Source organism: Rhinatrema bivittatum, chromosome 16, assembly GCF_901001135.1.
Source record: "Rhinatrema bivittatum chromosome 16, aRhiBiv1.1, whole genome shotgun sequence".
Classification (NCBI taxonomy): domain Eukaryota; kingdom Metazoa; phylum Chordata; class Amphibia; order Gymnophiona; family Rhinatrematidae; genus Rhinatrema; species Rhinatrema bivittatum.
This window is the reverse complement of record NC_042630.1, coordinates 2,199,189-2,226,157: the sequence shown is the minus strand read 5'-3', so window position 1 is coordinate 2,226,157 and position 26,969 is coordinate 2,199,189. Positions and strand designations below refer to the sequence as shown.

At 51.4% G+C, this 26,969-nt stretch overlaps 1 protein-coding gene across 1 annotated transcript; it reads right to left on the bottom strand.

The window, feature by feature from the left end:
• On the bottom strand, window positions 1-25,482 carry LOC115077991 (alpha-2-macroglobulin-like protein 1; the record flags this gene model as incomplete). The annotated part of the gene is given in 25 exon segments (XM_029580506.1): window positions 1-61; window positions 185-399; window positions 2,438-2,600; window positions 2,718-2,792; window positions 3,195-3,351; window positions 3,548-3,629; window positions 3,739-3,915; window positions 4,084-4,167; window positions 9,746-9,797; window positions 12,157-12,281; window positions 12,597-12,726; window positions 12,969-13,194; window positions 13,444-13,564; window positions 13,703-13,811; window positions 15,149-15,319; window positions 15,508-15,657; window positions 15,955-16,100; window positions 16,297-16,354; window positions 16,955-17,182; window positions 17,369-17,539; window positions 18,876-18,985; window positions 19,697-19,811; window positions 22,804-22,915; window positions 24,614-24,701; window positions 25,334-25,482. Coding segments are annotated over 24 exon segments (3,085 nt in total), but the record flags the coding sequence as incomplete, so codon positions are not given.
• Between the last annotated feature and the right edge of the window lie 1,487 nt (window positions 25,483-26,969).

Here is a 26,969-nt window from a genome sequence, read left to right as displayed (position 1 = left end):
CCCTGGTGCCATACGTGAAGGTGGCAAACTTGGAGAAGGCCTGGAGACCAACCACAGTATCCTGGGACCAAGAGAGCAAGATGCAGGAAGTTGAATCCATACTGAAGGCCAGACGTTCAGCGGTAATGGTAAGGTGTGGAAGACCTTCTCCACCCGGGATCTTAATCAAAGAACTGGGACTTACCTGGGTGGAGGAGAAGCCCCCGAAGCCACTCTGCTGCTTGGTTAGCCATATCACAATGGGCAACGCTTCATCCAGGTCGACAGGGAAAAAAGCCGGGTTAGCAAAGTAAGCAAGAGCCACGTAGGAGGTCACCTCAATGTCTGCTGCATAAGGAGTAGCCCAGTAAGGGTCACTGTTGGAAGGCTGTGTTGTATAAGTCCAGTGCTTCTGTCCACCTGCAAGTAATAACAGTGCTGACCTACAGGAACCAATAAGCAAACAAAGACGTCCTGACCAGGGTCAGAGAACGATGGACTGGGAGGTCAGCGGGCCAGACAGGCAAAACCATGCAAAACTTTTCCAAGTACATTTGAAGAGCAAAACCTGTGAGGAGGTCAGTTGGGCCACTAGATGATCGAGGGCTGGTCAGGGGGGACAAGGAGCTGGTCTTTGGGGACCTACCCACACCAGAAGCATTCTTTAAGCAATTAAAACAAATCTCTGCCATGGCGGAAGATGTTGGATCAAACTGACAAACTAAGGAGTAGCAAATCACCCGTACCAGATGGTATCAATGCCAGAGTCCATGAAATTGCAAACCCGTTGCCGGCAATCTGAACCCTATGCTTTAAAACAGCCACAGTACCTGGGGACTGGAGGGTGACCAATTTCTTTTAAAGGGCTCCAGGGGAGATGTGGAAAAGTATAGACTGGTAAGGCTGACATCAGTGCCAGGTAAAAGGTAGAAGCTATTCTTAAAAACACATTTATTGACCAAATAGACATGGCTTATTGGGGAGGGGTCAACATGGTTTCAGCAAAGAGCAATCTTATCTTACCAATCTGCTCGATATTTCTGAAGCTGTAAATAAACCTGCAGAGAAAGCTGAGCCGCTTGCTGCGGGGCATTTGGATTTTCAGAAGGCGTTTGACAAAGTCCCTCATGAGAGACTCCTCAGGAAACTAAAGTCTTGGGACAGGAGCCAATGCCCTCCTGCAAATTGGGGTTAAAAGGCCAGTAACAGAGGGTAGGCCTAAGGGGTCAGCTTTCCAAATGGAGAAAGGTCGTTACTGGAGCAGCACAGGGATCGGTACCGGGACCGGTGCTGTTTAACATATTCCTAAATGATCTGGAATAGCGAACGATCAGATATGCAGATGGCATAAAATTGTTGAAAGATGTTAAGGCAGCAGTGGATTGCGAGGAACTGCAGAAGGACCTTGTGAGAGCGGGAGACTGAGTGGCAGATGAAATTTAATATGGAAAAGTGCAAAGTGATGCAGACAGGGGAAAATAATCCCAGCTACAGGTGCACCATGCCGGGCTCTGTACTGGGGGTCAGCACCCAAGACAAGGGCACTGGAGTCCTTGCGGAGAGGACATTGCAATCCTCAGCTCAGTGCATGGCGACAGTCAGAAAAGCAAAGCGAATGCTAGGGATGAGCCGTAAAGGAAAGCAGAATAAAACAGAAAATATCCTCCTGCCTCTGTATTGATCCATCCTGCGACCACACCTCCAGTATTGTGAGCAGTTCTGGTCCTCCCATCTCAAGAAAGACAGAGCAGAACTAGAAAAGGTGCGGAGGAGGGCGACAGAAGTGATAGAGGGGAAGGGGCATCTCTCCTGTGATGGGCGGCTGAGAGGGGACATGAGAGAGGTTTATAAAATCAGGAGTGGGGCTGGGACGGGTAAACAAAAGATGATTATTTACCCTCTCGAATAAATCTAAACCAAGGGGAGCCTCCAGGAGATATAAAACAGATCATAGGAAGTGCTTTATCACTCAGCGCACTATCGAGCTGCCAGAGGATGTGAGCAAGGCAGCGAGCACAGCAGGGTTTAAGAGAGGTTGGGACAAGTCCATAACGCATTATTAGCCAGGCAGACTAACGAAAGCTCTCGCTGTCCCTGAGAGTGAGGAACAGGAATTGGATCTGGCGGGTACTTGTGTCCTGGATTGGCCAGTGTTGGAAATAAGATTGTGGGGCTCAATGGACCTTAGTCTGACCCAGCAGGGCATTTCTTATGTTGTTATCCAGAGCCATGTGAAGGTGGGGCTGGGAGGAACATGGCAGGAACATGGCAGGAACATGGGAGATCTCATCTGCAGGCAGGATTCCCAGACAGAGGTGAAATCCGCCAATAATGGAGATCCCCAGTGATTTATTCCAGCACTCAGCTCAAACTTCCATCACCGCTGCTGGGATTGGAGCCCATTGCTTCTCGCCTGGCCCCCTGTGGAGGTGCTGGGCAGCTGGCAAGTCTTGGGTACCTGATTGAATGGCCTTGGCGTTTAACTTCTGGAAGAGCTCAGCTCTGCGGCTGGTGTCATTCGCTAAGGTGTAGGTGTAGACCATCAGTGCCAGGGAGTAGGTGCTGCTCACGGTTGGGAGGGCGTTGTTCAGGAACTGCAGACCATTCTTCACCAGCGGGTCCTGTCAGCGGGAGAGAAGAGGCAGAGCGCGTAAGGGAGAGACATACGCACACCCAGGACTGTGACAGAGCACGCGGCTCTCGCCCCAGCCGTGAGGGACGGCTGGCGTGGCACTTACATCGAGCGACTTCCCCATCTCCAGAAACGACGAGACGGCGTACGCAGTGAGAGAGACTCCGTCTTCCACACCGCCCTGTAACGGCAAACAAGACATTGGCTGGGACGTGCTGGTCCTCAGGTGTCATGCGTCCTAGAATAAGCAGCAGGGGTGACTTCCAGCTCCCGACTGCCCGCATCGTAGGGGTCAGCCAGGCTGCCAACTGCACCTGAAAGGTCATCACATGGTTCTTCAGAGCCCACCACATCACAAGGCCCAGGCAGTCTCTGGATTTGATCTGTCAAGCGCAATAATATCAAACAGCTCTCTCCGACCCTGGCTCCTGAGCGCGCAAGCCCCAGCAAGAAGCTTCAGTGACAGAAGGGGCTCCCCTGAGAGGGAGAGAGGCGGGGGTGCTGGCGAGGAGAGAGGAAGGGTAAGAGGGAAGCAGGGGAATGGGGAGGGCTGGGACCCCTCTTGCACCCCCGGGAAACCCACCTTCATGGTTGTGTGGAAGAGGTTGCCTACGCTAGCAAAGGAGCCATTGGGCTGCTGGAGGCTTCCCAGCCAGGTCAGCGCCTGCTTGATAGGGTCTTGGTCGATGTAGATGAACCCAAAGGCTTGCACAAAGCACTTCAGCACAAAGATGGTCAACCTGGAGAGGAAGTGAGAGAGAGGAGGGTGAGGGGGCACTGCCAGGTGATTTCAATGTTGCAAGCCCCTTCGAGTACCTTGCCAGAAAGCAAGTGATGAGGACGCCTGCACCTGCGCCTCACCTCCCACAGCTCTCTGCAAGCTGCAATGGTTGTGGGGATATAAAAGGGAGAGAGAGCAGGGGCTGCCACACTCACCATGTGCTCCCCTCACTGTCACCATTCCCGAAGGCGCTGTACGAGCCATCTCCGTGTTTGTAGTTCAGCTCCTGCTGGTATCCTGCAGCGAGAGGGGAAAAGACGGGGCAATGCCCCAGGGTGAAGAACAGCGGCTGCAGACGGCCGGGAGCCGTGAGCTCCTGCAGGGGGGAGGGACACCCAGCACTGACCTCTTTGCAGGTACCCGGTAGCCCGGGTCCTGATCTCATCGGTCACCTGATCCGTCCTCTCCAGGTACTGCAGCGTGTAGACGAGGGGAGCGAAGATGATCATGTTCTGCTCCCCACAGCCAGTGGGGAGCTGGATGAGCTGGTCCAGGTTCTGCAGCGTGGAGCCCATGATGTCTCCTGAGAGAGAGGAGCGAGAGAGACAGACCCTGGCTGATATGCGTGAGAGCAGGAGAGGCTGATCCTCCGGCAGGGATGGCCCCAGAGGAATCTCTCAGAGCTGCGCTCATCTGTTTTATCCAGGGCTTCTGCCATCCCAAACTGAGAAACCAGAAGCTCATTTCTTACCCAGGACAGAGATCTGAGCTCGGGCAGATCCTATCACTACATCGGATGGGAGCTGGAGGTTAACAGAGTCTGAAACTGAAGTGCCTGGAGAAAAACAAAAAGTTACAATTAAAAACTCAGACAAATTATTTCCAAGGCACAAGAAAAATCTGACAGCAAAGCAGGCAATATCATTGTATGTAATGCAAATTTCTGGGGGTCCCTGCAGGATCTCACAGCACAGGAGACACTGCCCTCCCCTGTATCTAATGCAAATTTCTGGGGGTCCCTGCAGGATCTCACAGCACAGGAGGCACTGTCCTCCCCTGTATCTAATGCAGGTTTCTGGGGGTCCCTGCAGGATCTCACAGCACAGGAGGCACTTTCCTCCCCTGTATCTAATGCAAATTTCTGGGGGTCCCTGCAGGATCTCACAGCACAGGAGACACTGCCCTCCCCTGTATCTAATGCAGGTTTCTGGGGGTCCCTGCAGGATCTCACAGCACAGGAGACACTGCCCTCCCCTGTATCTAATGCAGGTTTCTTGGAGTCCCTGCAGGATCTCACAGCACAGGAGACACTGTCCTCCCCTGTATCTAATGCAGGTTTCTGGGGGTCCCTGCAGGATCTCACAGCACAGGAGACACTGCCCTCCCCTGTATCTAATGCAGGTTTCTTGGAGTCCCTGCAGGATCTCACAGCATAGGAGACACTGTCCTCCCCTGTATCTAATGCAGGTTTCTGGGGGTCCCTGCAGGATCTCACAGCACAGGAGACACTGTCCTCCCCTGTATCTAATGCAGGTTTCTGGGGGTCCCTGCAGGATCTCACAGCACAGGAGACACTGTCCTCCCCTGTATCTAATGCAGGTTTCTGGGGGTCCCTGCAGGATCTCACAGCACAGGAGACACTGCCTTCCCCTGTATCTAATGCAGGTTTCTGGGAGTCCCTGCAGGATCTCACAGCACAGGAGACACTGTCCTCCCCTGTATTTAATGCAGGTTTCTTGGAGTCCCTGCTGGATCTCACAGCACAGGAGACACTGCCTTCCCCTGTATCTAATGCAGGTTTCTGGGGGTCCCTGCAGGATCTCACAGCACAGGAGGCACTTTCCTCCCCTGTATCTAATGCAAATTTCTGGGGGTCCCTGCAGGATCTCACAGCACAGGAGGCACTGTCCTCCCCTGTATCTAATGCAGGTTTCTGGGGGTCCCTGCAGGATCTCACAGCACAGGAGACACTTTCCTCCCCTGTATCTAATGCAAATTTCTGGGGGTCCCTGCAGGATCTCACAGCACAGGAGACACTGTCCTCCCCTGTATCTAATGCAGGTTTCTGGGGGTCCCTGCAGGATCTCACAGCACAGGAGACACTGCCCTCCCCTGTATCTAATGCAGGTTTCTGGGAGTCCCTGCAGGATCTCACAGCACAGGAGACACTGCCCTCCCCTGTATCTAATGCAGGTTTATGGGAGTCCCTGCAGGATCTCACAGCACAGGAGACTCTGCCCTCCCCTGTATCTAATGCAGGTTTCTGGGGGTCCCTGCAGGATCTCACAGCACAGGAGACACTGCCCTCCCCTGTATCTAATGCAGGTTTCTGGGAGTCCCTGCAGGATCTCACAGCACAGGAGACACTGCCCTCCCCTGTATCTAATGCAGGTTTCTGGGGGTCCCTGCAGGATCTCACAGCACAGGAGACACTGCCCTCCCCTGTATCTAATGCAGGTTTCTGGGGGTCCCTGCAGGATCTCACAGCACAGGACACACTGCCCTCCCCTGTATCTAATGCAGGTTTCTGGGGGTCCCTGCAGGATCTCACAGCACAGGAGACCCTGCCCTCCCCTGTATCTAATGCAGGTTTCTGGGAGTCCCTGCAGGATCTCACAGCACAGGAGACGCTGCCCTCCCCTGTATCTAATACAGGTTTCTGGGGAGTCCCTGCAGGATCTCACAAGCACAGGAGACATACTGCCCTCCCCTGTATCTAATCGCAGGTTTATGGGTCCCTGCAGGATCTCACAGCACAGGAGGCACTGCCCTTCCCTGTCTCTATGCAAGTTTCTGGGGGTCCCCTGCAGGATCTCACAGCACAGGAGGACAACTGCCCTCCCTGTATCTAATGCAGGTTTCTGGGGGGTCCCTGCAGGATCTCACAGCACAGGAGACACTGCCCTCCCTTGTATCTAATGCAAGGTTTCTGGGGTCCCTGCAGGATCTCACAGCACAGGAGACACTGCCCCCCCTGTATCTAATGCAGGTTCTGGGGGTCCCTGCAGGATCTCACAGCACAGGAGACACTGCCCTCCCCTGTATCTAATGCAGGTTTCTGGGGGTCCCTGCAGGATCTCACAGCACAGGAGACACTGCCCTCCCCTGTATCTAATGCAGGTTTCTGGGAGTCCCTGCAGGATCTCACAGCACAGGAGACACTGCCCTCCCCTGTATCTAATGCAGGTTTCTGGGGGTCCCTGCAGGATCTCACAGCACAGGAGACACTGCCCTCCCCTGTATCTAATGCAGGTCTCTGGGGGTCCCTGCAGGATCTCACAGCACAGGAGACACTGCCCTCCCCTGTATCTAATGCAGGTCTCTGGGGGTCCCTGCAGGATCTCACAGCACAGGAGACACTGCCCTCCCCTGTATCTAATGCAGGTTTCTGGGGGTCCCTGCAGGATCTCACAGCACAGGAGACACTGCCCTCCCCTGCATCTAATGCAGGTTTCTGGGGGTCCCTGCAGGATCTCACAGCACAGGAGGCACTGCCCTCCCCTGTATCTAATGCAGGTTTCTGGGGGTCCCTGCAGGATCTCACAGCACAGGAGACACTGCCCTCCCCTGTATCTAATGCAAATTTCTGGGGGTCCCTGCAGGATCTCACAGCACAGGACACACTGCCCTCCCCTGTATCTAATGCAGGTTTCTGGGAGTCCCTGCAGGATCTCACAGCACAGGAGACACTGCCCTCCCCTGTATCTAATGCAGGTTTCTGGGGGTCCCTGCAGGATCTCACAGCACAGGAGACACTGCCCTCCCCTGTATCTAATGCAGGTTTCTGGGGGTCCCTGCAGGATCTCACAGCACAGGAGACGCTGCCCTCCCCTGTATCTAATGCAGGTTTCTGGGGGTCCCTGCAGGATCTCACAGCACAGGAGACCCTGCCCTCCCTTGTATCTAATGCAGGTTTCTGGGGGTCCCTGCAGGATCTCACAGCACAGGAGACACTGCCCTCCCCTGTATCTAATGCAGGTTTCTGGGGGTCCCTGCAGGATCTCACAGCACAGGAGACACTGCCCTCCCCTGTATCTAATGCAGGTTTCTGGGGGTCCCTGCAGGATCTCACAGCACAGGAGACACTGCCCTCCCCTGTATCTAATGCAGGTTTCTGGGAGTCCCTGCAGGATCTCACAGCACAGGAGACACTGCCCTCCCCTGTATCTAATGCAGGTTTCTGGGGGTCCCTGCAGGATCTCACAGCACAGGAGACACTGCCCTCCCCTGTATCTAATGCAGGTCTCTGGGGGTCCCTGCAGGATCTCACAGCACAGGAGACACTGCCCTCCCCTGTATCTAATGCAGGTCTCTGGGGGTCCCTGCAGGATCTCACAGCACAGGAGACACTGCCCTCCCCTGTATCTAATGCAGGTTTCTGGGGGTCCCTGCAGGATCTCACAGCACAGGAGACACTGCCCTCCCCTGCATCTAATGCAGGTTTCTGGGGGTCCCTGCAGGATCTCACAGCACAGGAGGCACTGCCCTCCCCTGTATCTAATGCAGGTTTCTGGGGGTCCCTGCAGGATCTCACAGCACAGGAGACACTGCCCTCCCCTGTATCTAATGCAAATTTCTGGGGGTCCCTGCAGGATCTCACAGCACAGGAGACACTGCCCTCCCCTGTATCTAATGCAAATTTCTGGGGGTCCCTGCAGGACCTCACAGCACAGGAGGCACTGCCCTCCCCTGTATCTAATGCAGGTTTCTGGGGGTCCCTGCAGGATCTCACAGTACAGGAGACACTGCCCTCCCCTGTATCTAATGCAGGTTTCTGGGAGTCCCTGCAGGATCTCACAGCACAGGAGACACTGCCCTCCCCTGTATCTAATGCAGGTTTCTGGGGGTCCCTGCAGGACCTCACAGCACAGGAGACACTGCCCTCCCCTGTATCTAATGCAGGTTTCTGGGGGTCCCTGCAGGATCTCACAGCACAGGAGACACTGCCCTCCCCTGTATCTAATGCAGGTTTCTGGGGGTCCCTGCAGGATCTCACAGCACAGGAGACACTGCCCTCCCCTGTATCTAATGCAGGTTTCTGGGGGTCCCTGCAGGACCTCACAGCACAGGAGACACTGCCCTCCCCTGTATCTAATGCAGGTTTCTGGGGGTCCCTGCAGGATCCTACAGCACAGGACACACTGCCCTCCCCTGTATCTAATGCAGGTTTCTGGCGGTCCCTGCAGGATCCTACAGCACAGGACACACTGCCCTCCCCTGTATCTAATGCAGGTTTCTGGCAGTTCCTGTAGGATCTCACAGCACAGGACACACTCTCCTCCCCTGTACCTAATGCAGGTAACTGGCAGTTCCTGTAGGATCTCACAGCACAGGACACACTCTCCTCCCCTGTACCTAATGCAGGTAACTGGCAGTTCCTGTAGGATCTCACAGCACAGGACACACTCTCCTCCCCTGTACCTAATGCAGGTAACTGGCGGTCCCTGCAGGATCTCACAGCACAGGAACTGCCCTCCCCTGTATCTAATGCAGGTTTCTGGGAGTTCCTGCAGGATCTCACAGCACAGGACACACTCTCCTCCCCTGTACCTAATGCAGGTAACTGGCGGTCCCTGCAGGATCTCACAGCACAGGACACACTGCCCTCCCCTGTATGTAATGCAGGTTTCTGGCGGTCCCTGCAGGATCTCACAGCACAGGAGACACTGCCCTCCCCTGTATCTAATGCAGGTTTCTGGGGGTCCCTGCAGGATCTCACAGCACAGGACACACTGCCCTCCCCTGTATCTAATGCAGGTTTCTGGGGGTCCCTGCGGGATCTCACAGCACAGGAGACACTGCCCTCCCCTGTATGTAATGCAGGTTTCTGGGGGTCCCTGCAGGATCTCACAGCACAGGAGACACTGCCCTCCCCTGTATCTAATGCAGGTTTCTGGGGGTCCCTGCAGGATCTCACAGCACAGGAGACACTCTCCTCCCCTGTACCTAATGCAGGTAACTGGGAGTTCCTGTAGGATCTCACAGCACAGGACACACTCTCCTCCCCTGTACCTAATGCAGGTAACTGGGAGTTCCTGTAGGATCTCACAGCACAGGACACACTGCCCTCCCCTGTATCTAATGCAGGTTTCTGGGGGTCCCTGCAGGATCTCACAGCACAGGAGACACTGCCCTCCCCTGTATCTAATGCAGGTTTATGGGAGTCCCTGCAGGATCTCACAGCACAGGAGACACTGTCCTCCCCTGTATTTAATGCAGGTTTCTTGGAGTCCCTGCAGGATCTCACAGCACAGGAGACACTGCCCTCCCCTGTATCTAATGCAGGTTTCTGGGGGTTCCTGCAGGATCTCACAGCACAGGAGACGCTGCCCTCCCCTGTATCTAATACAGGTTTCTGGGGATCTTGTATGATTCATTGTTCCATTTCTTCTTTTCCTCAGCCTTTTCATTACCTTTTGGGCAGAGCATGGAGCTGTGAGTTTTCTCCTGCAGGACTCCTTCTGGCTGTAAGGGAAGAGAGAAAGGTGACAGGGAGATAATGAGAGATCTTTTTCAGAAAGTAATTGTAAAACCTTTTGGTCAGACTTCAGGGGCTTGGTTTAGTTCCTTTCTTTGATGCATAAAACCTTTTCTTCCTTTGTTTCCAGCTTACTGTAAGCTCTTTGAGCAGGGACCTCCCTCACCTCATTCTGCAGCTCCCTTTGTTTGTAGCGTTGCTGGGTCCTACTGCAGAGCTACAGAAAATGTTATTAAAAAAGGTTGAAACATGCATTACCTCTCCCTCAATAACGCAGAGGAGGAATTCAACGCACAGTTTTTCTATTTCTGGAACATTGTAGTTCCCAAAGCAGAAGAGGCAGATGCGTACAATACAACGTGCAAGGCACAAGCCTCAGAGCTGCTGCCGAATGATTTCTAGCCCACAGGTTTGACCTGTAATGTAAATGTGGGATGAACCTGATCTGGGGTACAAGGATTGGATGAGAAATGGCAGATTGGGTTTTGGGAACTTCCAATGTGTTTAGTGTGGAAAGGTTGAGATGCAGATTACTTTATGCTAATGTCAGTGTTGGTTTTAATGTATGATTTCCTTAAATTTGAGACATAGGATGTAACAGGAACCATTATAGTGACAAAGTCTAAAATACTCCATCCAGTCTGCTCAGCAAGTTGCTTATGATAGTAACTGCCGCTCCTTGCAGGTTACCCCTCTGTGCCTCCTGTAATGTAGTAACTGCCGCTCCTTGCAGGTTACCCCTCTGTGCCTCCTGTAATGTAGTAACTGCCGCTCCTTGCAGGTTACCCCTCTGTGCCTCCTGTAATGTAGTAACTGCCACTCCTTGCAGGTTACCCCTCTGTGCCTCCTGTAATGTAGTAACTGCCACTCCTTGCAGGTTACCCCTCTGTGCCTCCTGTAATGTAGTAACTGCCGCTCCTTGCAGGTTACCCCTCTGTGCCTCCTGTAACGCAGTAACTGCCGCTCCTTGCAGGTTACCCCTCTGTGCCTCCTGTAATGTAGTAACTGCCGCTCCTTGCAGGTTACCCCTCTGTGCCTCCTGTAAGGTAGTAACTGCCGCTCCTTGCAGGTTACCCCTCTGTGCCTCCTGTTTAAGGTAGTAACTGCCGCTCCTTGCAGGTTACCCCACGGTGCCTCCTGTTTAAGGTAGTAACTGCCGCTCCTTGCAGGTTACCCCTCTGTGCCTCCTGTAAGGTAGTAACTGCCGCTCCTTGCAGGTTACCCCACGGTGCCTCCTGTTTAAGGTAGTAACTGCCGCTCCTTGCAGGTTACCCCACGGTGCCTCCTGTAAGGTAGTAACTGCCGCTCCTTGCAGGTTACCCCTCTGTGCCTCCTGTAAGGTAGTAACTGCCGCTCCTTGCAGGTTACCCCTCTGTGCCTCCTGTTTAAGGTAGTAATTGCCGCTCCTTGCAGGTTACCCCACGGTGCCTCCTGTTTAAGGTAGTAATTGCCGCTCCTTGCAGGTTACCCCACGGTGCCTCCTGTTTAAGGTAGTAACTGCCGCTCCTTGCAGGTTACCCCTCTGTGCCTCCTGTTTAAGGTAGTAACTGCCGCTCCTTGCAGGTTACCCCTCTGTGCCTCCTGTTTAAGGTAGTAATTGCCGCTCCTTGCAGGTTACCCCACGGTGCCTCCTGTTTAAGGTAGTAATTGCCGCTCCTTGCAGGTTACCCCACGGTGCCTCCTGTTTAAGGTAGTAACTGCCGCTCCTAGTTCTACTGATTTTTTCCAACAGAGAAGATTTGATGATTGCGCATCATTAAACCTCTCAGGTATCTGAAGGTCTGCATCCTATCCCCCCTGCACCTCTCTCCTCCAGGGTGCACAGAGTCAGATCCTTCAGCCTCTCCTCATACCATTTGGTCGCCCTTCTCTGGTCCCCTCCATCCTGTCTCTGTCCCTTTTGAGATACAGGCACCTGTAACAAGGGGATCATCACCTCCTTTTTCCTGCTGGTTTCTCCTCTCTTTCTGCAGCCCTGCATTCTCCTAGCTTTAGCCATCGCCTTGTCACACTGCTTTGCCGCCTTCTGATTATTTTGTACTGTGACTTTCTGTTATTGTTGTTGCAAATCAATAAAAAAGATTTCATTTAAAAAGTTCAGGACATCCAAGCTCTTCTTGGTTTTCCCATGGCTTCTGAGGGCTGGAGGGTACTGGAAGCCAATAGTAACAGGTGGGAGAGAGAAAAAGGGAAAAAAAATGGATAAAGTGCGTAGCTTGCTGGGCAGACTGGATGGGCCGTTTGGTCTTCTTCTGCCGTCATTTCTATGTTTCTATGTCCCTCTAATGCGACACCCGGCATCTCCATTAACCATCGCCACAGGGCTGCAGGCTTCCTGCCCCTTACCTTGACCAGCAAGGATTTGATGAGGATGTCCACTCGCCCCTTCTTAGGCACAAAGACCCTCTCACTGCCACAGAAGTCCCACAGCAAGTCCAGAGCCTCTGCACGGACGGTGAAATTCAGGAGACCTGATGGGGGAGGGGAGGGTAGACATAGTCAGACTATTCCATTCCCTCTCAATCTGATTTACAGGGCTTGCTTTTAGCCATCACTATGTCCCAGGCATGCACACACACACACACTCATCCATATGCACACACACATGCATGCACACACGCACTCATCCATGCACACACACGTATACACACATGCATGCACACATGCACTCATCCATGCACACACACGTATACACACATGCATGCACACACATGCATGCACACACGCACTCATCCATGCACACACACACACACGCTCACCCCTCCTTTAGCATGTTCACATTTTACCTAGCTTAATAGCTGTGATGTTCCAGGAAAACGTTTTTGCTTCCTCTGCACACAGGCATTTTATATTCTGACAATCATCAAAATCCTTGGCAATGTGGAATTCCTGTGACTCCTTCAGGGTCACTTTCACCTGTAAGAGAAAGGGTGATGTGAGGGGGTAGGAAGAGAAGGAGAGGGGTACTGGGGGAGGCTGGGGAACAACAAACTCCCATCATATATGTGTGTTCCTGGACTGGCTAGAGACTCAGTCCATTGTCAATGGCATCTAAAAGGTCATTGGGCAACTGAAACCCACAACATTGGCTCCTCCAGAGAGGTTCCCCTCCCCCAACCCTACAGGCCCATTCCCCACAATCCTCTCCTCTCCTGCACCTTCATGCACTTCTTCTCATAGTTAAAGGCGGTGGCCTTCAAGGTGAAGCTCTCCCCTTTGACTATGGAGTACGGCAGGGTCAGCTCCAAGAAGAAGGGTTTAATGGCAGTCACGTTGGCCGTCTGGGATATCCCGAAGCCGATGTCGGAGGTGCAGAACATGGAGGCTTCCCAGTTCGTGATGGAGTCCGGCACTGTCACCTTCACCTGCTTTCTTCCGGAGTCGCTGTGGAGGAAAAGAAGACAAAGGATATGGGGTGAATTTATTGAGCAGAAACTAAAGGAAGGAGCTTTCATTCTGAAGAAAAAGCTTGTAAGAGAGGAGCAGACGTTATCATCTGAAGAAGGGGTCTGCACGTGGCCTACAAACATCCGTCCCTGGGGCGATACAGAGGCAGCAAAGCTTTCCCCGGGAGGGAGGTGGGCACCAGAACCCGCTTACAACCCCCAGTGGGCAGCAGAATCTTCACCTTACCCAACAGGAACCAGACCCCACAGCCAGGTCTCCGGGAAGTCCTTCCGAACCTGCGTGGCACCTGCAGCCGACGTGCCAGCCTCCATCACCTTGTCTGCATTCGGCGGTGCTGCCGCCATTACTGAAAGGATACAAAGCACGAGATGCTGTGCGCGAAGGGAACAGGGGACGTGACGGCGCCTCGCCGGGCACATAGCCCTACGTACGTGCACAGACCACAGTGGGAACTGAAAGCTAATTACAAAACGGAAGCTCTCACCCTCGGGGACTGCCATGGGCTCGGCCATCGCGCTCTCATACATCACAGGGTAGCGGCAGACTGGGGGGGCTTTGATGTCATAGTTGGTCAGGCACTTGACACCTGCGTCCTGTTGTATGAATGATAAGAACTGTAAGATGTCGCAAGAAAGCAGAGCAAAGTGCAGCATCCCTCATCCTGCTACCAAGCCCCCCCTAGGGCTGCCAGGCGCTCAGGCATTACACAACGCTGACAGCCATCGGGACCTGTCCAGGGTGCTGATCCCTCACCTACGTTTTAAAATATCAGTGTGAGGTGAGGAAATCTTAACATTGAGAGATTTGGGTGACATCAGAAACCTGAAGATCAGAGGTCAGGTCATGTTAACATCAGGCAGGGCCCCTAGGAGATCTTCTTTCATTAATTCACCCAGGTAAATTATTACCTCCCCTGTTTCTATGCCATTGGCATTCAATGTCAGAGGCCATCGGGATGCAACAGGATGATAACAAAAACCTCCCGAGATGATCAGTTTCTGAACTAGCGCTCTCACATCCATCACTGGCTGCACCCGTGTGACAAAATACCATCTTGGTGGCTCCCATTCATGTGGGAAAACAGCAACTTATCTAGCAGCATCCTTCTGATTGGCCAGGAAGAATAGCTTTACCACCCATAAAAATAGTGTTGGACCACCCATTGCTGTCACTATGTCCTAACCCTGGTACAGGAAAATAGCCAATGGTAGCAGAAAGACCAAAATGGTCCATGCAGTCTACCCAGAGAGATTCAGTCACTCTGGGCAGACGCACACACAAAATCTTAGGCAGCCTGACAGCAAGTGCCCCTCTCCACATCTGTCCCAAGCATGGCCATGATCTGCCAACTTGATGGCCTCCTCCTTTTCTATTGGCAGGCCTGCTACCTTCAACTTAACTTCCCACTAAACCAACACCCAAGCCAACACCCACCCTGAAGAGGCTGAAGATGTCCCATGTCTCAGAATACCATGGAAACCAACACCCATCCTGAAGAGGATGAAGACATTCAAAGTATCAGTATACCATGGAAACCAACACCCACCCTGAAGAGGCTGAAGACATCCAATGTCTCAGAATACCATGGAAATCAACACTCAAGCCAACACCCACCCTGAAGAGGCTGAAGATGTCCAATATCTCAGTATACCAATGAAACCAACACTCAAGCCAACACCCACCCTGAAGAGGCTGAACACGTCCCATGTCTCAATATACCATGGAAGTCAACACTCAAGCCAACACCTACCTTGAAGAGGCTGAAGACATCCCATGTCTCAATATACCATGGAAGCCAACACTCAAGCCAACACCTACCCTGAAGAGGCTGAAGACATCCAATATCTCAGAATAGCATGGAAACTAACACCCACTCTGCAGAGGCTGAAGACATCCCATGTCTCAGAACAGCATGGAAACCAACACCCACCCTGAAGAGGCTGAAGACATCCAATGTCTCAGTATACCATGGAAACCTGATGAATCGCTTCCGGCGGTTAACGCTCATTGGCATGGGAGGTCCCCAGCATGGATTAGGATCCCACTCTTCCACCTGATAGGGATATCCTCCCCAAGTCATGAAACCAAACATATTGTAGATCTGTGGGAGAAGCAAATGAACAGAGGCAAAGATGAGTTAGTATGAACTAGGAGAGGTGTGTGTGTGTGGTGTGTGGTGTGTGTACTGAATGCCTCTGTCTCTCCTTCTTTCTGGGTCTTAGGTTTTCTGTGGTGACCGAGAGACAGACACCCAGTTTAGCAGACTCAGAGTTTTTTTCTCACACTCACAGTCTGGCTGGAAAGTTCGCTCTCCGGTCTCAGGAGTAGCACGCTCTTATCCACGGTGCGGACGGCACACAGCGACCCTGGCGCTGCCGTCAGCTGCAGGTCGATGCTCGATCCCGGCAGGTCCTGCTTCTCCGAGAATCCAACGGTCACCTGGAAGGCATGGAAGGAGGTCAGCACAGTGCTGGGCCTTCCGCCCGCTCTGGCTCTTGCACAACCTTTACTGGGCGATTTTTCCTTCTAAAAGTGGCAAAGAGCCAAGCCTTCAGCCATCAAATGCAGCTTCTTTTTGTGTTTTTTTTAAACCTGAACAGAAATGCCCGGCTTGAAGGAAGTGACCCAGTTTGTTAAACCTGGACCTCCTGCTCCAAGCTGCTGCTGTGAGTGAAGGGGAGCAACCGGTGCCCCAGCCGCCCAGCAGCACCGGATCTGCTGCCTCCAGCGCCTCACCTTGTTTTTGAAGCAGATGGACACCTGAAATTCAGCACTGGCCGCAGTGACCCCTCCGACGGGGAGGATTGTGTACAGCAGGATCCTGGTGACTGGAGCCAGGTCAGAGGTGATGGTCAGGGAGAAGGTGAAGGAGCCCCTGAGTGCTGCAAGGAAGGGGAGGAACATCTCAGCAGCTGCACGGATGCTTCCTCAATCTCTGTCTGTAACTTCTAACTTTCCTGCAGACGCTTTCTCCCTCCACCACTCAAGCTCTCTCCTCCTTCCACTTTTCCCACTGTCCGCTGCCCGCCCACCTCGCTCCCCTCTCCTGTCGGCTCCCTCAGCCCTCTCGAGACTTACAGCCAGCGATGGAGAGAGTCTTCTGCCCGTGAGCAATTATCCTGCCTTTTCCCATGGCCTAGGGAAGGAAAGAAAGGGAGCAGCTGTGAAGGGTGACCTGCAGTCACGGCATTTGTACAGGACAAGGGCTGGGAACGCTGCAGTCCCACAGTGGCAATCTCTCATGCGTTACCCACAATCCATTACAACCGGACACACGTTTCCTAAATAAATAAACCTGTAGTTCCCACAAGCCTCGTGCAATGGTTCCCCACTCCCGGGTACTGATGCACAAACGTTGGGGATAAAGCACAGGACTGCTTCTATGGCCGAGTGCAAAAGCAAAGCACGTTCCAGCAGCAGCGCTGCATGGATTATCAGGAAGGCTGCTCGCCCTGCAAAACGCTGCTAGCAGTAATATTGTTACGGGTTTGACTGTTGCTTGGTTTTGATTATTAATATTACTTCTCTTGGTGGTAACCTACACGGAGCAGCAGTTCCTACCCTTAACATAAGGCATGGGGGTAACCTGCACGGAGCAGCAGTTCCTACCCTTAACATAAGGTATAGGGGTAACCTGCATGGAGCGGCAGTTTCAATCTTAAGAAGCTTGCTGGGCAGACTGGATGGACCATTTGGTCTTCGTCTGCCATCATTGCTATGTTTCTATGTTACTCACATGGTAGTAGACAATCAGATTGCTGGCTCCTCCTAGGTCACTGCTGTCAAGAGTGTAGTCCACCTGGATGTCCCGCACCTTCCCACAGGCTAAAGTCTCTGGTATGGGGCGAATGTGTAGGAAGCTATTGGCGCTGGAGTACAAAGGCTGCACAGTTTGGTAAGCGTCCTGATAGTATACATAAGCTTGTCTCGGATTGTAGGCAGGATATTCCAGAGTGAGTTTCCCCTAAAAGCATTAAATAAAGGATGCATGAGGCAGAGACACAGCAAGTGGCGATAGAGCACAAACCTTGAAGCTTTCCTCTATTGCCATCCCCAGATGATCATGGGACAATGGGTGTGGGGGACATCACCAGCCAGGATCATTCTAGATCAGGCAGAAGCCATCTGACCTCCAGACCCTAACACTCACCTGTAGGTTGACAGAGTTAGTCCAGGTGGATGTGTCCAGGGTGAAGGTCGCCAACCCCTGGCTGTCAGTAACAAGAGTTCTGTCCGTTTGACTGGCTTGCCCATCAATCTGAACGATGAGATACACTTTCTGGTTCTTCAATGCATCACCATAGGGGCCTTCTGCTTTCATCTGAGGGTGAGGGCAGATGAGACGTGCTCAAGCCAACAAGATCCCTTTCCACAAGAACACTCCCTCCCTTATTAACATGTCTCTATGGCTCATCCTGACTGGTCCAGGTTTCATATGGGTCATATCAAAGCTGCATTAATCTCAGCATCCTGCCTCAGACAATGACCAACCTGGGTCCCTCGGACTCAAAGAGTGCATCCAGTGCCTTGTATCTCTCACCAAAGGGCTACGCTTTCCCAACGCTCCCTGGCCAACAGCCCTTCATGAACTGTTCTTCCAGCAACTTCTCCAATCCCTTTTTAAACTCAGCTATTTTTGTTGCCTTGCTATGTCCAGCTTGACTGTGCTTTGAGTGGAAAAAAACGGTTTTGATCTGTTTTCATCTTTATGTTTACTTGTTCCACCCACTCTTGATTTTACAGACCTCATCGCAGTCTCTTCTGCAAGCTGACGAGCCCTCGTCTGTGTAGCCTCTCATCACAGGGAAGTCATTTCATCCCATTTATCTTTCTTTTTTTTCCCCCCTTTTCTAGCTCTGCTATGACCCGAGGCACGTTTGCACCCTGGATCAAGACTGAAGCCGTATGATATTTTCTGTTTTATTCTCCATTCCTTTTCAGATCATTCCTAGCATTACATTTGTGTAATGCTAGGAATGCACTGAGCTGAGCTGAGGATTTCGGTTTCCTGCCCACAACACTAGGGAGGGGGTGAGCTGGGCTGTAGCCTGGTAAGTGGGCCCGCAGTGAGGTGCAGGTGCTGCTGATTTCCTGGTTTGGGTGTATGTGCATGAATTAGGTTTTGTATTTGATGCTATGTAAGTGTGCCCCGTTCAGGCAGCGTGTTCAGGGATGCGGGTCCTTTTCCAGGATGGTGACTCCCTGTGCACAGCCCAGCACTGCACACCTGTAGCAGAGATTATTTTTCCCTACGTGAATCACTTTGCACTTTTCCTCGTTACATTTAATCTGATCCCCAGATATCTAGTTCCCCAGTCTCACAAGGTCCTTTTGCAGTTCCTCAGTCTGCTCCTGTTTAAAGTGCATTGTGCTATCTGCCTATTTGATCTCCCCACTCTTCATTTCCAATTCCAGATCATTTATGAATACGTTAAACAGCAAGGGTCCCAGTACTGATCCCTGCTCATCCACCAACGATCTTTCTCCAGTTAGAAAACTGAGAACTTGGTCCTATCGTTTGTCTCTTATCTTCTAACCAGTTATCAACTCACAATAGGACATCTCCTCCTATCCTGTGACTTCAAAGAGCTAAAGGCTTTACTACTGCTCACCTGCAAAGACTTTAGCAAACTTTAAAAAAGCCAGGAAAGCCTCACCGTGCCTGTATAGGGGTCTCCCGCATGGTAGATCTGGTCCATGTTCAGGAAAGTGACGGTGCCAGCAGTGAAGGAGAACCAGAAGCTGCTGGTGGCTTCCGAGACCACAGCTGAACAGTCCAAGAGCAAAAACCATGAGAGTCTCGCTCCACCGGCGTAGCCCTCCCACCCCCTCTCCCCACCCGTGGCCACCTCGTTCCGCCCCCCTCTCCCCACCCGCGGCCGCCTCGCTCCCCCACCGTACCCCTCCCACCCCTCTCCCCACCGTACCCCTCCCACCCCCCTCTCCCCCCTCTCCCCACCCGCGGCCACCTCGCTCCCCCACCGTACCCCTCCTTCCCTCTCCCCACCCAGAGATCTCTGGTTACATTTTATCCTCTCTTTTCCCTTTCCTCTCATTCTACCCTGCCCTCTCCTTTCCCTCTGCCCACTCTGGGATTTCTTCTTACATTGCTCTCCCTTCCATTCTCCTCCATAAACCTTTCAGCAATGCCTGTGAGTGGTCAGTGAGCCCTCGGCCCCTCTCACTTCCTGCACTGAGAAGATAGAAGAGAAGGGCTGCAGGTCTTTTCCTGTAGTGAAGGAGCTGAAATCTGAGCTTTTCATCAAGCAATAGATGGTAAGGGGGTGAATGGGGTGATCAGGCCATGTCTGAGCCAGTCCTGGTTTTAAGCCCGTGTTGCTATGGCAACAAAAACTGCAAATTCCAGCGTGCACCGGGTACTCGGCCACTCCCTGATGTCCAGGAGCAGTAAAGTCCCCATAATAGGGCTGAATGACTGAAAACGCCAGGGGAAGGTGTGGGTTGGGGATCTGCTCACCTGTTCCGTCTTCCACAAAGGTGGCCGCTGCATCCAAGGAGCGAGCGTACCAATAGTCAATGAGGTTATACGCTCCCAAGCCGACCGTGGAAGTGAGACAGCCACTCTTGTCAGTCTGTGGAAAGCAGGATAGAGACAAGCCTAGTGACTTCCAGTGCCTGAGGGAGGGGCATCCCCCACCCTCACCTCACCCCAACCCAATTCCCACCACCCAAAGGAAGTGCCCCTCCCCTCTCACCAATAAAATTCCAGCTGCCTGAGAGACGCGACATCAAGATCCCACAACTGTAGGAGATATCTGGTGGTCACAGCAGTAAATCAAGGTTCAAATCCTGCTTGTAACCTCGGGCAACTCACTTCACCCTCCACTGCCTCAGTTACTAACTCAGGGGCTGATGCAATATCATGCGTCCAAACTGGGTGCCCGTTATTTTAATGCAGGCACTTCCACGTCTCCTGGGCTCCCGATGCAACACTCAGATGAGCTGCTGCGCTACAAAGGAGGCGCTAGAGATAGATTTGTGCATCCCTGGCACGACCTTGGCATCAGCTGCCCTGGCGACCTGTGCTGGGTGCCAGTTATGAAAACGGACGCTCATTAAGAGTGTCCATTTTATCCCGCGGCAGCTAATTTACTGGCACACAGCACGCACAATGTACACAGCCTGGAGAATGTGTATTGTGGGTGTGCGTTGTGCGACCCAGAATTATTTTCCCATCAAGCCTTTACTTTTCCATGGTGCTGCTTTTTGAGTATCGCAATGACACCAAGTAGGAGAAACCACAGAAAAGCAGTGTTTGGGGTTTTTAGTTGAGCCTAACGCCATCTCTGGGGCTGGTGTTAAATTTTCCATGTTAAAATGTGTGTGTCAGGAGTAAAGCTAACAGCCTCATCTACATGTGGTGAGCACTATTAGCTACGCGCTGGTTTGGATGCACTAATCCCATGACGAGTTATTCTAGCACATCTATAGCACACCCTCCAAGGTTCGGGGCAGTTACAATAAAATACATATATAAAATGGTAAGCCAAATAAGATAAAAATAAAAACAAGATAGACATAAATAATGAATAAAGTTTCAAAGAATTATATAACAAACATTAGAAAGAGAATGTAGAAAAGGAACACAAGATTGAAGAGCTGAGTCTTTAGTGCCTTTTTCAATTCTTTGACATCAAACATAAGATGGATATTTGTTGGGAGGCTGCTCCAAATGATGGGGCCTGCGATGGAGATTAATCTTTCACGAGTGAACTCTAGCCTGGTAGATTAGGGGGATGGTATTTGAAGTAGCATTTGGTTCTGAGATCTCAACACATGTGACGGAGCGTATAAATGTAAGTTGAGAATTGTGGTGAGTAATTTGTATTGTATACGCCAGGAGATGGTAAATAATACAGGAGTGATATGGTCAGTCCCACTGAGTAATCGAGCGGCAGAATTCTGAACGAGTTGTAATGGGCGTAAAGACGACGCAGGGAGAGCAGTATAAAGAGTGTTACAATACTCTGGACCGTAAAGACGACACAGGGAGAGCAGTATAAAGAGTGTTACAATACTCCAGGCCATAAAGACGACACAGAGAGAGCAGTATAAAGAGTGTTACGGTACTCCAGGCCATAAAGACGACACAGAGAGAGCAATATAAGAGTGTTACAGTACTCCAGGCCATAAAGACGACACAGAGAGAGCAGTATAAAGAGTGTTACAATACTCCGGGCCGTAAAGACGACACAGAGAGAGCAGTATAAAGAGTGTTACGGTACTCTAGGCCGTAAAGACGACACAGGGAGAGCAGTATAAAGAGTGTTACAATACTCCAGGCCGTAAAGACGACACAGAGAGAGCAGTATAAAGAGTGTTACAGTACTCCAGGCCGTAAAGACGACACAGAGAGAGCAGTATAAAGAGTGTTACAATACTCCAGGCCATAAAGACGACACAGAGAGAGCAGTATAAAGAGTGTTACAATACTCCAGGCCGTAAAGACGACACAGAGAGAGCAGTATAAAGAGTGTTACAGTACTCCAGGCCATAAAGACGACACAGAGAGAGCAGTATAAAGAGTGTTACAATACTCCAGGCCGTAAAGACGACACAGAGAGAGCAGTATAAAGAGTGTTACAATACTCCAGGCCGTAAAGACGACACAGGGAGAGCAGTATAAAGAGTGTTACAATACTCCAGGCCGTAAAGACGACACAGAGAGAGCAGTATAAAGAGTGTTACGGTACTCCAGGCCGTAAAGACGACACAGAGAGAGCAGTACAAAGAGTGTTACAGTACTCCAGGCCATAAAGACGACACAGAGAGAGCAGTATAAAGAGTGTTACAATACTCCAGGCCGTAAAGACGACACAGAGAGAGCAGTATAAAGAGTGTTACGGGACTCCAGGCCATAAAGACGACACAGAGAGAGCAGTATAAAGAGTGTTACGGGACTCCAGGCCGTAAAGACGACACAGAGAGAGCAGTATAAAGAGTGTTACAATACTCCGGGCCGTAAAGACGACACAGAGAGAGCAGTATAAAGAGTGTTACAATACTCCGGGCTGTAAAGACGACACAGAGAGAGCAGTATAAAGAGTGTTACGGGACTCCAGGCCAGTTAGGACGGTTTGAAAAGCTTCATGTTCAAGTGAAGGTTTGATATGTCTGAGCTAGTGGATCTGTTAAAAAGAGGATTTGACGACTGATTGGATTTGAAACTGCATATTTAGTTTTGGGTCAAAAAGTAGCCAGAGGTACCTAGACTGAGCGCACTATATTGCAGAGGCCCCTCTGACTGTAAGCTCTCCGGAGTGGGGAACTGTTTACTGTACCTGAATATAACTCATTTTGAGCATGGATTAGGAAAGGTGAGAACTTAATTCAAATATCCAAATCCCCATTTGAAGAGAGGGGCAGCCCTCTCTCTGGACTCTCAAGCAGCTCCTCCCACACTGGGATGGGATTCCCTCTAATGCATCCGGGTGTCCGGTAAAATCCACAAGACTCACTGTAAGTGCTGTGCAAAGGGAGGCAATGTAAGTCATAGACAGGGGATGTGGGGGAACCCATGTGACAAGCTTTATATTCACAACTCCACCTCCCTATGCTGCTCACCTGGCCAGTGAAGTTCTGGCAGATATCTTGGAAGAATGGGCCATAGTATGGGTAAGCTTTCTGGCAGAGGGAAACCTGTGCCCAACCCTGAACAGGCTTCCCGTAAGTGTATCTGTATCCCAAAAGCAAAACAAAAAGCAATTAGACATGCTGAGCTTCATATAACTTTGGAGGTATAGTCAATGGTGAAACCGCCGGATATCTTAAACTTAGCTGACTATCCGCCTAACTTCAGGACAGCTCTGAATATCAGCTATCTGGCTAACTCAACTCCTCCCAGTTACGCCCCTAAATGCCCCTAACTTAGCCAGCTAAATTCATGACGGTTACCTTATTATCCAGCTAGAATTTAGCTGCATAACTGGCCAAATATTCGTTTACATGGCTAACCTCTGAGCTAGCCGTCTAAATGCTTTTAAATATAGACCTGGGTGTTATCCCATCAGGCCCCTGCATCCCAGGAAGAATCAGTAACATCCTCATCCTGACCTCACCAATATAAACATAAGAACATGCCATGCTGGGTCACACCAAGGGTCCATCAAGCCCAGCATCCTGTTTCCAACAGTGGCCAATCCAGGCCACAAGAACCTGGCAATTACCCAATGACTGGGAGCCATGACTGATCAAAGTCCAGTTATACCATTGAGATGAGGAAGGCACCAACTGGAAACAGTAAATTAGAAATTGAATGTTCTATTGGTACAAAACAGATCTCATGCACTAAGGAAGCAAGTCATTAAGTGGTCAAGAATGAAGACCATTGTTGCATTTCATACATGTACACAATCCAAGGTGCCTTCCAAGTGCACACCCTTCCTTCATCCTACAGATCTCGTGCACTAAGGAAGCAAGTCATTAAGTGGTCAAGAATGAAGACCATGGTTGCATTTCATACATGTACACAATCCAAGGTGCCTTCCAAGTGCACACCCTTCCTTCATCCTACAGATCTCGTGCACTAAGGAAGCAAGTCATTAAGTGGTCAAGAATGAAGACCATGGTTGCATTTCATACATGTACACAATCCAAGGTGCCTTCCAAGTGCACACCCTTCCTTCATCCTACAGATCTCGTGCACTAAGGAAGCAAGTCATTAAGTGGTCAAGAATGAAGACCATGGTTGCATTTCATACATGTACACAATCCAAGGTGCCTTCCAAGTGCACACCCTTCCTTCATCCTACAGATCTCGTGCACTAAGGAAGCAAGTCATTAAGTGGTCAAGAATGAAGACCATGGTTGCATTTCATACATGTACACAATCCAAGGTGCCTTCCAAGTGCACACCCTTCCTTCATCCTACAGATCTCGTGCACTAAGGAAGCAAGTCATTAACTGGTCAAGAATGAAGACCATTGTTGCCTTCCCCCCAGAAGCCTAGCCCACCCCCACCCCCGATCTCCAAGATTCCTCGCCACGACCGTGACCAATGCCCGCAAACAAACCCTCACTCCCCCAGCTGCTCTTGGCACAACAGCTCCCAAGCTGTGAATGCATTCCGTTCCTAAGCTATGTCTCCAACACACAAGCCACCAATATTATCTGACACATGAGTATTAATAATTGTTCCTTGTTAAATATTCTAAATTATACAATAATATGTTCTATGTTCTAATTTATACTGTAAATTGTTAACCTTTCTAAGCTACTCTGTAAAAATAAGCAGCCCCTGCCTTATTTGCGTTTCAGTTATATGTGAACCGATGTGATCTCTCGATCTAATGTCGGTATACAAAAACAAATAAATAAATAAATGAACACAATCCAAAGTGCCTTCAAGTGCACACCCTTGCTTTGTCCTACTCACCTGCTACACACTTTCACCGTGGTAGATGGGGCTAAAGCATAGATCATCTGGGAAGGCTCCACAAACACCGTATCAAATTTGGGCAACACTGAGGAGAGGACAGGAAAGGGTTAGAGCATCTTACTTGTTCTCATCACAGCTGAAGGCAACCAGATGGCCCCTGAGCCAGTCTGCTTTTAAGGCACTGCATGCAGGGACTTGCAGTTTCTGTGTGTCCTTAAGAGTGATGGACCAACGAAACAACAAGGAAGGCTACCTAAAAAAGCCGTGACGGTAACAAAGTGGATAAGAAGCCAAAATGTCCGATCAGAGCAGAGACAGTCTGTGCCGTGATGGTGATACAAGGAAAGACCATAAGATATAATCTGTCATATGAGACTGATCCTTAAAGCTGACTACACACAGCCTCTGAGGCAGCCCCCAATGTGGGGGCGAAACCCGGCCTGAGTCGGGCTTGCTAGAAGGAAATACGTCTCAATAAAAATTTCTGATGGGACATTTTGTGTGTCCCTCCTTAAGGACATTAGGAGAACATTTTCAGAGCTGCACAAGGAGCAAAAGCAAGAGTGGATCAGCTCTTCTTAGAAGATAAGAAGTCATCCTGGTAATACCAACAGCTGCTGAATCCGCAGGTTTGACAAAATGCCCCTTAAACACCACCAATCTAGGTTTATTACCCAGAGCCCCCCTGAACCTCATCCTGAGAAATCGCCTTCTTACCATACTCTGCCACAGTGAAGGTGGCCCGTGCCTCGTCTGTGTCCACAATTATCTGATAGTCCCCCAGCTGCGGCTCAGGGGAGAGCTGTAAAGACAGCTCCACGATGCCCTGAGCGGGAGAAACGTTTCGCCACTGCTGGATAATATTCCCCTGAGGGTCCTGTGCCGAGAGGAGAGAGGCGGGTCAGTGCCGAGTCATCGGGGGCGAGCAGAAACCCACCTCCCCCCCAGTGACATCATTACAGGGGGGAGGGAGCAAGGGATGGAAAGTAACCCCCAAAAAAACCAAGCCTCGGAATGAGGGCTGGGGCAGCAGGACAAGTGACCTCAGCCCCCAAGCCACATGGGCCGTGAAGGGAGCAGGAAGCAGGGTCCAGGCAGGGGTGAACCTCAGACGGGCGCTGCGGAGACCTCAGAGAATCATGGCAGGCAGACCTGACCCCTTCAGGATGACCACCCTGGGCCCCCATCCCCAACACTATCATTTCAGCATCCTCCCTAAGGTCGGGCCTGTGACCCTCGCACTCGCAGGCCCGTGGTGGTCTCGCCCCCTCCTCCGGCAGGGCTTCCCATTACCTAAACCAGCCAGGTGAGGACCACAGACGTGCAGGGTCTCTCAGCACTCGCAGGCCCGTGGTGGTCTCGCCCCCTCCTCCGGCAGGGCTTCCCATTACCTAAACCAGCCACGTGAGGACCACAGACGGGCAGAGTCTCTCAGCACTCGCAGGCCCGACCAGGAGTCCCTCTCAGGCTTCCATCATCACCGCCCAGACTCTGCTCCCTGTGGCCCCGGGGGCTCAAGGTGAGGGCCCAGCTGCCACAAACAGCCCTGCATTTAGCCAAATTAGGTGAGAGTGGAGGGAGGATGGATTAAGGAGGGTAGGAGGGAGAATGCCCAGGAAGGAGAGAGAGAGCACCAAGGAAGGAACTTGAAAAGGAGTTTTTGGTGGAGAGGGGAGAAAGGAAAGCAGCTAGGAAGGGTGAGGGAGAGCTGGTAGGATCCGGGGGCCCCCTCAGATTTCTGCCAGACTTGCCAGCCTCCCTCCTCTGTGCTGCAGTGCAGATGATGGAAGGAGCGCAGGTGGCTGCTGCTGCTGGGAGTCTTCCAGCTGCGATCAGCTCTTTGGACCTTGCCGAGCTCTCCAGCTTCCTCAGGCTCTCACTCTCATCTTTGTCTGCAGTTTTCTGTTTCTAATGTCTGCTCCGCTATTCTGCATTAGGTGAGGGGGACCCCTGTATTCTGCTTGCATGGGATTTTAGTGGGGTTCAGTTTCTGTGCAGGAATCTGCTCTGTTCTGCTTTTCCCCATGGGAGGTGTATTGGGGTTCTGGGTCCAACGTGAAATTGTTTCTCATAGCTGGAGCTGCCGCTGTTTGAATTCTGTTTTGCCACAGCAGGTTTGCTACTCAGATTCCAAACGTCAGATTTTCAGGGTCTTGTGTTACTTCACAAATTGTCCGACAGTGAATGGTTTGTTTGTATGGGGAGAAGTGAGGGAAGGCATCCTCGCTCTGCTCTGTGTTCACTGCAGGGGGCATTTCTGTCAGGCTGATGCATGTGTACAGAACTGGGGGCGCAGGGCTATTTTTTAGATTCCGTCCCACCCTGGACAGACTCCAGACTTCACAGCCATACA